At 37.0% G+C, this 12308-nt stretch overlaps 2 protein-coding genes across 7 annotated transcripts; one reads left to right on the top strand and one right to left on the bottom strand.

The window, feature by feature from the left end:
* The first annotated feature begins 718 nt into the window (after nt 1-718).
* On the top strand, nt 719-1924 carry lysmd1 (LysM, putative peptidoglycan-binding, domain containing 1). Its single transcript, XM_027006696.3, has 3 exons — nt 719-892; nt 972-1276; nt 1713-1924. The coding sequence occupies exons 1-3, from the start codon at nt 719-721 to the stop codon at nt 1843-1845; spliced, it is 612 nt and encodes a 203-aa protein (XP_026862497.2). The 3' UTR covers nt 1846-1924.
* Nucleotides 1925-2795: 871 nt separating this feature from the next.
* Nucleotides 2796-10663, bottom strand: tnfaip8l2b (tumor necrosis factor, alpha-induced protein 8-like 2b). Of its 6 annotated transcripts, XM_081695733.1 has the most exons (6): nt 10116-10663; nt 9823-9921; nt 9374-9543; nt 6800-7119; nt 5741-5857; nt 2796-4575 (listed from the first exon to the last, which is right to left on the bottom strand). In XM_081695733.1, exons 3-6 carry the CDS (start codon nt 9450-9452, stop codon nt 4333-4335), a joined length of 759 nt encoding a protein of 252 aa, XP_081551859.1. In that variant the 5' UTR covers nt 9453-9543; nt 9823-9921; nt 10116-10663; the 3' UTR covers nt 2796-4332. The 6 variants fall into 6 exon arrangements, with proteins under 6 accessions (XP_081551859.1, XP_081551861.1, XP_081551858.1 ...); XM_081695735.1 differs by lacking the exon at nt 10116-10663 and having other exon boundaries at nt 9051-9543; nt 9823-10099; XM_081695732.1 differs by lacking the exon at nt 10116-10663 and having other exon boundaries at nt 9823-10099.
* Between the last annotated feature and the right edge of the window lie 1645 nt (nt 10664-12308).

Below are 12308 nucleotides of genomic sequence, written 5' to 3'. Positions count from 1 at the left end.
GTGATAATTAACATCGTTACCTAGATAAGTTGGACATAGAAATTGATCTATAATTAGTTAGCGTTTTGCTATCTAGGTTAGCTGTTAACTAACTAGTTAATAGCATAGCTAGTTAGCAAGCTAAGATGTTTGGTAACCTAGCCAACACTTATTTGTAATATACTAGCTAATGCTAGCGGGCTCGGTTAGTTTACTTAAATCACGCTAGCAAGTCTCAGCTAGCTAACCTAGCTAGCTAATGCTGTCGTTCCTGGCTCATTACATTTAGCTAGCTAGCTGCCTACCTAGCTACGTAACCAGAAATGAGTGGCTTCTGTAACATTTGCTTATAAACTAAACTATAACGAAGTCATGATTTGTTAGCTAAGCTAGCTAAACTCTAGCTGGTCATTAACGCTACCTAGCATTAATGAACGTTGGCTAACCTAGCTAACGCTAGCTAGTTGACAGCTGAACCACCACCCTGTATGTTCCGTAGCTTGCTTAGCTAGCTAGTTAGCTAGATGAGTTGTTCCTAATATTCGCCACCGTTTTGGAAAAGGATGTTTTTAGTCCCGGTTTGATGACCTAGCGTTGCTAGCTGATAACTTTACACGTCTGAAACCCATACAGTAGCCATCGTATTTTCTCGCTTAGGTAACATAACGTGCTAACTAGCTAATTTACTAGCGAAGTGTCGGTTGTAACCGATATTCAGCACCAGTCATAAAAACTAGGCATGTCCACGGACCATACATCGTCAATGACTGGAACCCACAGTCTCCTTTGCGGGCAGCGTGCAAAGTCTTATGGCAGCCTGGTGACCTCATCACCAATCAGACAAAAAATAATTGAACACAAAGTTCAACCTGAAGACACTTTACAAGGATTATCATTGAAATATGGTGTATCTGTAAGTAAGCCGTAGAGGTATTCTATCTAATCACAGTTAATCGAAGGATTGCTCTTGACCTCGTTTTCCCTTGTTGTAGATGGAGCAAATCAAAAGGGCAAACAGACTGTACACCAATGATTCAATATTCTTGAAAATGTTCCTCTCCATCCCTCTACCGACAGAGTCGTTGTTTACTAATGAGAATGAACTGTGTGACGAAGAGTTAAGGCAGGAAGAGAGGAATTCACATCAACAAGTTTTCACTGATAATGGTCAGACAGGCTTTAAAAGTCAAGAAGTGACTCCAGATCTTTCTCCATCAGACTATTTAAAAAGGATAGATAGCCTGATTAATCAGTCCAAAAAAGCAGCTGTGAAGGCATGTCAAATGGAAGATAAACAGTAAGTAGCCTAAATGTAATTACTGTTATAGCTTGATATCCACTGGTTAGGTTTTATCTGTACAGTTTTAGTGTCTTGACTTTCCTGTAGGCTTCATTTAATGGCTCATTAAGATAAGCCTAAGGTAAGATGCCTTTGCATTTAGCCTTAATAAATTAATAGGCTTTGTTGTCCTTGTGCTGACACCACCAACTGCAGTATACCCAGTAATTTGATTTAAGTTCTAACACCATACAGAAATAGGCTAAATTACTTGCATGTTGGGGTCCATCACAAATCTAGGAAGCTGTTCAAATCTCATTCAAGTTTTAAAATGTTTTTTTTTTTTATTGTCAGTTTTGAATTTGTCTATGTACAAGTTACTCTGCAATAATGTCAAGCTGTTGGCTTATTTTATTTACTTTTTTACTCTTTTGTTTGTTTGTCTTGTTTTGAGGTTGTTTTGCACCAGTAAGGGTTCCAGTGCCTTTTGTCAGTGTCAGCAGGCCATGCTGGGAGCTGCGCCTCTTGCTATTACCAGACGTGTCAAGAATCTGAGGGACAGAGAGGATGAGATCTTTCAGCTCTGACCCTGCTTCTTTATAGAGCTGTTTAGCTTCTGCCAAATATTTAGACATAGAAACAAAATAAAGATTGAAGTTGGGTAGACGGGTGATTTCTGATTTCAAAAATCCCTTTTGAAATATAGGTGCTGTTTGATGATTTACTACTAGCATTTATGCCCTTGATAATTATGATTGACTGGGCTGGTACTCTACTGAATGTCCTTATGTAAGGCTGCTGGCTGGTTTAGAATACCTGCTGTACAATAGTGGTATATATTTTATCCCCTATTCCCTAGCACCTGTCTTTCTTTTATTTTTCATCCTCTAGCAAGGCTTGCACACTGGCAGTGAAAACATTACCTTATAAAAATTGAGCCCATTTCATGTAGATCTTAGGTCAGGCTGTGTTTTCACAGCAAATATTCACAAATCTGTGCTTTGATTGTATATGGGTTAAGGCACAGTATTGACATTTATTATATTTGCTGAAAAAAGAACCATCTAAACAAGACTTAAAAATAATATTACATGTCACTTTTTCCTTGATTTTCAAAGGACCTTCTTTGTTCTGTTCTCTTGGTTTATGAGGTGTTGCATATTTTGTCACATGGTTGCTCACTGCAAGGGGGATATTTCACAAAGCATTTCTCTACTGGATTTAATCCAACAGTCTTAACTGCACAAGAGGAGAAAAAGCCAAAGAACATTCTTGACCTACTGGGAATTCTGCTTGGTGAAACATCCCACTCTTGTCCTAATTGATTTCACTTGCATTGTTTTTTTAATGTGGCATTTGTTGTTTAATAGTTGAGCAAGCACATAAGTGTGAAGAAGGCATAGACAAAATAGGCTTTTTGGGGCAAGTTGTTGGGAATGGTCAGGAACAGAAGTCCAACTTAAAAAAAGTAGAATCAGAGTAACGGTCATGATTTATACTGAAACAGTTCATGACCCAATGATTGCTCAAGACATCATTTGTGGTATTTACCTATTGTGAATATCCAAGTTAAATTTTACTGTAATACTGTGCACAAATGTAAATATAACAGCACCTATAACATAGGCACAAAACACATAAATGAACAACTGGAGAATAAATGCAATGCTGTGCACAAAACAGATCATCAGACACACTTTTTAAGATAATGAGAGAAGAATGTCAAGTGATATATTTTTGTAATGGTTAATAGATTTTTAAAAATGTTTAGTATTACAGTTGGAGGGTATGTGTAGGATACACATACAAACCATGAAGCCGGCCATGAAGATTAGTTACAGGAATCTTATACAAAGTATGGAGTGGTAGTCAATATCTGAACATGAAAATTTAGATACTTTTCCTTAGGTTTGGTTATATGAAAGGTCTGCTCCTTACAAGTGCTTAAAATATTTATATTCCTTCAACTCTCACTGACTTTATCAGTCTAAACTGATATTTAAGTTCTAATAACTAAAATGCCAACAGGTAGCCTTTTTGGCACAGAAAAGAAGTGAACAATTAATTATTAGCTCAAGGAATTTTCTTTAAGTTGGCGCATTACTGAGAAACTGGTTTTCCTTCAGTGCAAAGTGACTGTAGGTGGCAGAAAAGAGCTCTGCTAATATGTAATAGAGCTTTGTCCATTTACATTTATGGCACTTGGCAGATGCTCTTATGCAGAGCGACTTACATATTAATCAGTATGATAGTATGTGTCTTCCCTTGCTAATTGAACCTGTCGCCTTGGTCACCTTCCCCTACCTGCTCTACTAGGCTTTGCATTTTGTCATTTTCTTTTACATCTCATGTATGTTACAGATTCTTAATTACCGTTTGGATGGCTAAGTTTACAATTGCATTACAATTGCAAATACATTGTGAAATATTCTTTCTACATCCAACTTTTAAATGTTATTATGGGTTAATTATGTCATTAACTGTTAACCCTTGTATTCAGAGCACCGTCTCTGTGTTTGAAGAAGGTAGCATGTGACTCTGTCATTGTTTAAAATATTCAGTGTTGCTATTAGTTATTATAAAATCCCTTATTTTGATTTATGGATGTTCATGCTGATAATTCAGTTTGCCTTCTTTTTTCACTATTCATAATTCATTCAACTATTGGACAATATGCAACTAAAACAAATTTACAGAACTTTTCATATACACAACAAACTTTGTTTGTTGTCAGAAAGGCAGCAGGAATTCATGGTTAGAAATATTTGTAAATGTAAATACTCTCCAAGAGTTCTGTTCAATGCACCAAGCTGTTTTTTGAGATATCACTAAAGTCACTGGTTAGCTTTTAAAAAGTAACATTCATCTATTTTGCACAAGGCTGCCAGCAAGGACATGAAATGTGACTTTCATGCAATAGGCAAAACATGGTGTTGAACTATAATAGCACCCAGGAAACTGACATAAGAGTTGTCATTTGTCTGGAGTTTGTTTCTTTCTTTACTTTTCTCTAGTCCAGAACCTTGCTGGTCCCTTTACAACAATAATATTGAAAGGTCCCAATGGTGCAACACTCATAATTTCCCCTCTTCAAGCAGTTTGTTGAGTCCACTGCAGATTTTGTGGAGGTTGGACTTGAAAGGGCCATTTGGATTGTACAGCTGGGTGAGGAACTCAGGGTCCGAGTAATGGCTGAAGACATGGTTGATGCGTCCATGGGATTTCGTTGTGAGATGAGTGGACACTAGCTTCAGCAGCATGTCTCTGCATGCAGTTAGGATGTCTGATATCACTGCCTTGTCAAATGTGAAGTCAACCTGGAGCATACAAAACAAATGGTGAACATCTTTCTAAACATTCTGTTTAGAAATTATACTTGATGGCAAACACAGCAGAGCAAATGCCTTTTAATGTATAAGGGCCTTTCAGGGAAACATTCCAGGGGAGAATTCAGTATAACCAGGGTTAGATTTAATAATTAAGCCTGTAAAACCAGACTTGTTTTTGTACTGTATGAAGTAATTCTTGTAGCTTGTTGCTGCTGATGGTTTAGTAAAGGGTTTAGAACAACCAGGGTATTAATTCATATGGGTTCATAGAGTTCTATTTTGCTAGTTAAGTACTGAAAGTCATTACCCCATAATTACAAGTGATGCAAACGGCAAGTCAGGGTTATGATTGTTTCAGAACAAATAATTTTATCAATATATTTATGATACCATTCACAATAAGTTATGCATAAATTATTTTTGCATTATTAATGGACTCTCTCTCTCTCTCTCTCTCTCTCTCTCTCTCTCTCTCTCTCTCTCTCTCTCTATATATATATATATATATATATATATATATATATATATATATATATATATATATATATATATATATATGATTGTCTATAGCCAAATTGTGTTGCCATTATGACACTAATATTTATCTTATTTATATATTATATATATCACTCTAACATCAATAGTGGAACTGGGAGCTGATAAAAATCTTATTCAAATTGATCACATGGTCACATACTTAAATATAGTTTGATATGAAATCAGATTGCATAAATTGTCTCGCAGACGTTCCTGAAACACAAGCATACGAGTGAGGTGATGGTGCATATCACGATAATGACATGTTCAGACATTTCCAGTCGTTAGTCTTATATGTCATTCTGGTCATCATTTACAATTTACAATTCTCATGAACATGCTGGTGTAGGCCTAACAGTTTATGAGTCATTTACGATAATGAGCATTTCATGAACCAGACATGGCACATTCATACAAATCGATTTTATGACAAAAGCACCAGAAATTTCAGATGAAATTCAAAAATGTTCTTGCATGTTAGCAAAGAGTTCTTTGTTAGCAAGCAAGTGACAGTTCAGGAACAACTGACGTGAGTGAGGGCAAACAGATTTGTAATGAATGCCTAAAACTATGTGATCAACAACATATCTTAAGAAATGAACAACCCAGACCTCACCAACATAATGAACAGACGCATCAGAAATCTTGACCTTTGTGGATACTTTTTATGTTGTAATAAAATCCATTCATGACTCTTGTATGACATGAACACTGGACAGCAGCAGGAAAAGGTCTGTACACCCCAGAAAAGATACGTTGAGCATTAAATTAAATTATTGTATATGATATGTAAAATATCGTCTATCATTTCAATGTCCTTTTCTTCATTATGACTATAAGGCCAATAAGAGCACCACAGAAAAGATCATCTTATTTCAGATCCACTGTTTAGAATGAGGGGCCCCAGTTTATGTTTTAACTGTATTAGTAAATGTTTACATGATCAACATTTACAAATGTTTTTCTAAATATATGTAAAAGACAACTAATACCTTCCTTTGGTCAAATCCATGTCATTCATGAAAGAGCTCAGTAAATGCTGATATGAATTAGTCAACCCCGATTCAGTCAGCAAAATGCCAGAAATGTACGGATTATAACCTAAAATTGAATGTAACGATATGCAACCTATTAGGTACAGTTGTAAAATGTGTGTACCTTAATATTAGCCAAAATACTTGTGATATTGGGTTCAATGTAGCTATTGTAGCTGTATTGTAGCTATTTTTTTGTTTTATGAGAACACATTAGCATGAAAATAATATCAGCATGTCCTGGGTATTTTTTACGATTGTCTCTACTTTGACTCCAACAGACTAATGTACCGTGGAGTCAGATATGCTTTTGATGGTACTTGTCTGCTGTTGTTGTAATTCTTCCAACATTAGAACCTGTGAAACTGGTAAGCATGCCATTGTAGCCTAGGGTGTTACTTGGGAGTTTCTGAAGTGGGCAAAGCATTATAGTATTTGTGATATTTAAACAGTTTTCATATAGAAATGTCTCTCTTCATTTACAGAGAACATTGCTGCTAAAAGAAATTCATGAATGTGGTGTCAAAGTTAAACAGCTACTCTTCTTTTTGGAAAAAGGAAAGTGATAATTTAAAGGACTAAACCAGTTGAATATGGGATTTGACTAGTTTTATCATACTCTCACAATCTATGAGGTTTACCTCATGGAAGCTGATCGCCGTCATGGCTCCCTGGTGTAATTTCTTCTTGAAGTTCTGGGCTACTCTCAGTTCCTCCTCACTAAAGCAGTTATGTCTGAAGAGCACAGCAATCTTCACTACCACCTTAATCAGGTCCTTAATCACTTTCTGGGCCTCATTGCGGTTCCCTGTGTACTCCTTCGACACGCGGTACAACTCATCCAGGATCTCACTGCTCGTATCATCGATGAACATCTGCACTACTGACTTGTTGGCCATGTTGCTGAGAATCTTTTTCTGGGCTTTCATAGCCATGTCCTTGGAATTGAAGTTCTCCATTTCTTTAGAAAGAAGAAGTGAGGGGAAATAGAGATTAGCAAGTTGATTTCAAGAATTTATTACAGTGCTAAATATATATATATATATATATATATATATATATATATATATATATATATATATGTGTGTGTGTGTGTGTGTGTGTGTGTGTGTGTGTGTGTGTGTGTGTGTGTGTGCACACGTATGTGCGCTTCAGTACACTGCAGTTACTCACCTGGAGTCAGATGTTTATGTTTATTTAGCACTGTATATATATATATATATATATATATATGAGACAATTTCTCACAAAATATCATATTCAAGACAACAAAGAGCTTAGCTGTTCATTATGTATGTGCTCCCCAGCTACATCCGTTTCTCTTCAATGTTTGTTACTGAGATTTTCAACTCTTGGGGATGTCCCCTTGAGGCCTCATTGAAAAACCCACCTCTGGGGAGAAAGATTAGACCCTAAAGAATTCATCAGTGCTAACACCATGTAAACAAAAATAAAGGTTTCATTGTCATTGCCAGAAAATTTTCATTTACTTTCTTATTTCAGATTGTTGTGGTTAACAAGTACTTAATTGGTCAATCTAACTGTATTCTAAACTGCAGTTTTTGGTCCTTGGTGCAGAACATGCAAAGACATGTATGGAATAACAGCAAGGTGCATAGCTCACACAAGTTTCCACATGCATCTCCCAATTGTGCAATAACATGAAAACACCAGACCTCAAGGAGTGCCAAGCAGCTCTAAATGATGAGTAAGAGTATCTAAATACTCTGGGTTAGTGTGTTTGTTCTTATGTTGAGCTTTAGGCCAATGAGATGACGCAGTAAGAAGGTGGATGCACTGAATGAGAAATGTACAACTGAGGATGAGCTCCAAAGTTAATCAATGTTGTCATCATGGTGCTAATCCTAATTACCTAAGCAAATCTATAAGAATGACTACTAATTATGTTGTATTAGGGATGTCACAAGTGATGCTTACAAACCTCGATTTTGAGTTATACTAAGGACTGGTTCTAATTCTCTGATTCAGTTCAAGTATTGAAAAAATGTGTCAATTTGTAGACCCACCCTTGAAGCCCCACTGTGGTGCATGGAGATGGAAGATCTCAATAGCTGTGGAGCATATAGTTATCTCCAGTGGTGTTGCTGTATGTATATGTGTGTGTGTGTGTGTGTGTGAATATATATATATATATATATGAGACAACATTTAGACCTGATCAATATTCAAATAACTAATTTTAATAACATGCTTATGGTTGGTTTACAAGAGTTAATGCAATGTATTGTTAACAGTTTGTTTAACTAGTTAGCTTTAATTGTTGCACTGTTAGTTCTAGCTGAAAATAAGCTGAATAAAATTTCCAGCATTTCTTAATTAGAATGTGCTAATTGTTAGCAGGGAATCTGATCCCTGCTTGCAAGTGCTTTGATGGAGCAGTCCAATTGGAGAATTATCCACAGGCGAGGTGAATGTTTAACATTCCAGAGATGCATGTAGCTTGGGGGGTGGGTGTGTTGGGGGGATGCATGTGCTCATTCAGACAGGCGAAGCCTGGTGCATTTGCAGGACAAGAGGAGTCCTATGGCCCCAGTGTATTCAGTGCAGGGGCAGCAGCATTAACCCTGTCGTTACAAAGCAGCAGGCATTTGTGCCAGCTCCACTGACAGCAGCGGAGGGACAGGTCATAACCTGTTGCTTGGCTGCCTGGCACTGGGGGCCAGGGATCTAGCTGCTGTAGGTATCTCTCCTGGGCTTTGATTTACAGAAGGCAAGCATGCATTTTACAATGACTAGCTTGTCAGAAAAGCTATAGAATGTTCCAGGTATTTGTATACAAATGAGTGAGGGCCCCAGAGAAGCATTTCTATGTAAGTCATTGAGGTGGAGCATGTGTCCGTTATGTATATTAGGTCTTTAAAAAATCCTCACCTGCTTTACTGGTGGCATTTTTCTGGGTGGATAAAAGTGACAGCTTGGCTCTGTGTGGAATGTTTGCTTTGCGCTGCAGAAAGGAGACTCTCCATGTGTGTTTGCCTTATTCTTTATGCTGTGTTCATTGCGGCGGTTGTTTTTCATAAGATGACTGAGTGTATGTGGTTGTTCATAAAGGAAGTGAAACTCTGATGTTAAACAGCAGGAAAGTTACAAGCTACTACTTTTCTTTCTGCCAATTTGACAAGGCAGTGAATCAGTTCTTATACTGGAACCCCCTTAATTTTCAGGCAAAGTCTACACAACATGAGAGAGAATACCTCCACTTAAATAGGCCAGCATTGGATGGGGAAACTCCACAGTATAAAACCTTGTTGTGTAATTCGCAAATGGCGGCATGTGGCTCTCTTTTCTACTCGGCCCACGACAAAGGAATTAGATAGTACCTATCCCTGCATGAGCCCAGATTGTATTCCCTCCAAGCTCCTGCCTACAGAGGGAAGGGGGTGAGAGCAGAACATATGTACATGAGACAGCAGCTCCGGTTGCTCTCCAAAAACGGCTAGTTTTGCCTTTTACAATCACAGAACTAACTACAAATCTGGTTTCATTTTAGTATTTTTGACAGTTTTCTACAGCTACTTTTTCTCCAACTTAAATATTTTCAGATCTCAAATGGCCCCTCACATGTCATGTCAGTCAGTGGATCTGCAATGTGTGTTCTGAGCTGCAATGGAGAGGACATAAGTCAGTAGCAGAGGGTCCTTACCTGCAACTTATTCTTCCCTCCCTCTTCTCTGATTAGGTGCAAGTCTTTGTTAGATCAGGTGATCAACATCCAGTTTTTCTTCTTGGGTGAAACAGTCTCCTTAAATAAAACAGGAATATTACAAAATCTTTCAGGCAAATCCTCTGATCTGCTCGCCGCTCTGTTTCAAGATAATTTGGCTTGTACTTCCTTGAGGAACTAATTTTCTAAGACACACCCCTAAGAGTGCATGCTTCTGTCCCTCATTTTCTTTGCCTGTCTGTCTCCCCTACAACACATGCACACACACTTACAGTCAGACAGTCTCCCCACCCTTCTTTCTTACTCTTGTAGCTGCTGACAGCACTCCTGCATGTTCTAACAAGTGAAACCAGTGTAAAGAATTTAGCAGTAATCCGGTGATGCAGGCCATTGAAAGGGGGAGGGCTTTTGTCTTTTTTGGTCACAATTACTGGAATGTAGCCACTGTCAGCGGTACTCTTACAGTCTGACTCATGTGTGCTACACTGTAGTTGCAAAAAAGACATACATCAATGAAATGGCATGCTTTTCATTCATCTCAGACTCCAGGACAGGTTAACTTCCAGAGTGCTACTGCAAAGTTCAGAGGGCTTTGTTGTGATATAAAATATCCTTCATCCAGTGTAGGATTCATTTAATCTTCAAAATACATAGTGATTTCAAGTAAAGTCTCATATATTATTTTTTATTGGTTGCTTAACTGAAACAGCACCTGATGGTTATGTAGCCAAAAGTAGTTAATGAACAATACAGAACCATTTCACTTATACAACTTGTTTTCGAAACTGAGCAATACAGTTACATAGGACCTGATACTTAAATCATTCTTTGTTTGCTGAAGTCAGTGGATACCACATCTTACATATATAATATGTAATAAGAATTAATTCCTAGTAACTGTTACACATATTACTTACAAGTTTGTTTTTATCACATATCCTTTATTTATTTATTTTTAAAAAACTAATTTCAGCTTTTACTGCAATCACATGAAGTATTACGACCCTTTATAAAGTCTAAAGCTGTCTGCTTATCTGTCTGTTATCTGAATTACAACCATCTGGCCTGCCAATCTCTATAAATGACTTCAGTACATCTAGCTCTGGTCATCTGGTCATTAGGCTGTGATTGTTTATAGTCTGTGGTCAATGTAAAATGCGATTCAGAATTCTTAATTATTTTAATGCAACTGGCAGAGAAATCTGAAAGCAGTTCAATTTAGACTATGGCTCTGTTATAGTCCTATCAGGAGTCTGAATCTTACCTGTTCAATACCAGGGCAACCCCAGAGCTTATTAATTCTGTAGCCTTATTCATTCATGGTGGGGGAGCTGTTTCTAGATCATTTAGTGTGTTAGGGCATGCAAAGTGTCCAGGTTTAGTACTACCTTAGGTCAGAATTGGTAGGAAAATGAGTCAGCAATCTCAGCAATCTGAGGTAAGGACTGTTTGGCACTTCAGAAAGAGTATGTAGAAGTACAGGGAATGTGAGGGCAACTGCAGAATTAGGTTTATCTCCAAGGCAACAGACAGGAAGTGTCATTTACATGGCTTCCTGATGACTTCCTATTTTATCGAAGAGTGGCATCTGATATAACCAGATGTGTTTGGTGAAGGAGTGCTAGCGTGATCAAACCCAAACAGATGCTTATCTTGGTGTATTTTCATTTAACCCGAACTTCAGAATGAAGAAAAACCAACTTATTTATTGCTTATTTATGTCACGGACAGAGAGACTTACATATGTCATTATCCAGATATGCCACTCACCTTTATCTATCAAGCAGAACTGAAAAAATAACTCTGCTACATTTATTATTCTTTGATATATTTTATAATATAACGCAAGCACTATATTGAACACTGCACTGTTATACACAAACACTTTCATTTTTTTTTCTTTGTGAAGTCCAAATACTTTAAGAGGCCTACCTAATGAACTATAAATATTAAAGGTTTTTCACAGTTGATTAATATTTTGTTGTGCTAGTGTCTTCCTTATATTTTGTATTAAGATTTTTGTGTACACAGAGTTAATCAAGGTCATTTGTGCTTACTGGTTTCTGTTGTTAGTAGGTTAAAAATATTTGCCTACATTAGTTTGTTAGAAAATACTGTGTTGAATGTTACTCTGCCCTATAGTCTGTGTGTGTGTATATGTGTGTATATGAGCGATATATATATATAGATATATAGATATGAGCGATATATATATATATATATATATATATATATATATATATATATATATGTCACACACACACACACACACACACACACACACACGCATATACAATTATTTTTACTCAGTCTATTACAGTCTGTTCGCTCTTAACCTTATTTGTAACCTGCCCATATCACAAATACTATATTGCCATCCAAATTATTGAATTCACGTGTTCCAATCACTTCCATTGTTACAGGTGTATAAAACCAAGCACCTAGGCATGCAGACTACTTCTACA

This window comes from Electrophorus electricus, chromosome 14 (assembly GCF_041902795.1).
Source record: "Electrophorus electricus isolate QZ-2024a chromosome 14, ASM4190279v1, whole genome shotgun sequence".
In the NCBI taxonomy this organism is placed as follows: Eukaryota; Metazoa; Chordata; class Actinopteri; order Gymnotiformes; family Gymnotidae; genus Electrophorus; species Electrophorus electricus.
The sequence above is the reverse complement of the archived record's forward strand: the minus strand, read 5'-3'. Positions and strand labels throughout refer to the sequence as shown.

Bases quoted from the DNA above. Each gene is read 5' to 3' on its own strand.
- lysmd1 (XM_027006696.3), top strand. From the start codon at position 719: ATGTCCACGGACCATACATCGTCAATGACTGGAACCCACAGTCTCCTT. The intron at 893-971 runs GTAAGTAAGCCG...CCCTTGTTGTAG, and splicing joins CATTGAAATATGGTGTATCT to ATGGAGCAAATCAAAAGGGC. The intron at 1,277-1,712 runs GTAAGTAGCCTA...TCTTGTTTTGAG, and splicing joins TGTCAAATGGAAGATAAACA to GTTGTTTTGCACCAGTAAGG.
- tnfaip8l2b (XM_081695733.1), bottom strand. From the start codon at position 9,452: ATGCCGCCATTTGCGAATTACACAACAAGGTTTTATACTGTGGAGTTT. The intron at 7,120-9,373 runs GTATTCTCTCTC...TTCTTTCTAAAG, and splicing joins GCTGGCCTATTTAAGTGGAG to AAATGGAGAACTTCAATTCC. The intron at 4,576-5,740 runs GTGAGGTCTGGG...TGTATGCTCCAG, and splicing joins TGCGTCTGTTCATTATGTTG to GTTGACTTCACATTTGACAA.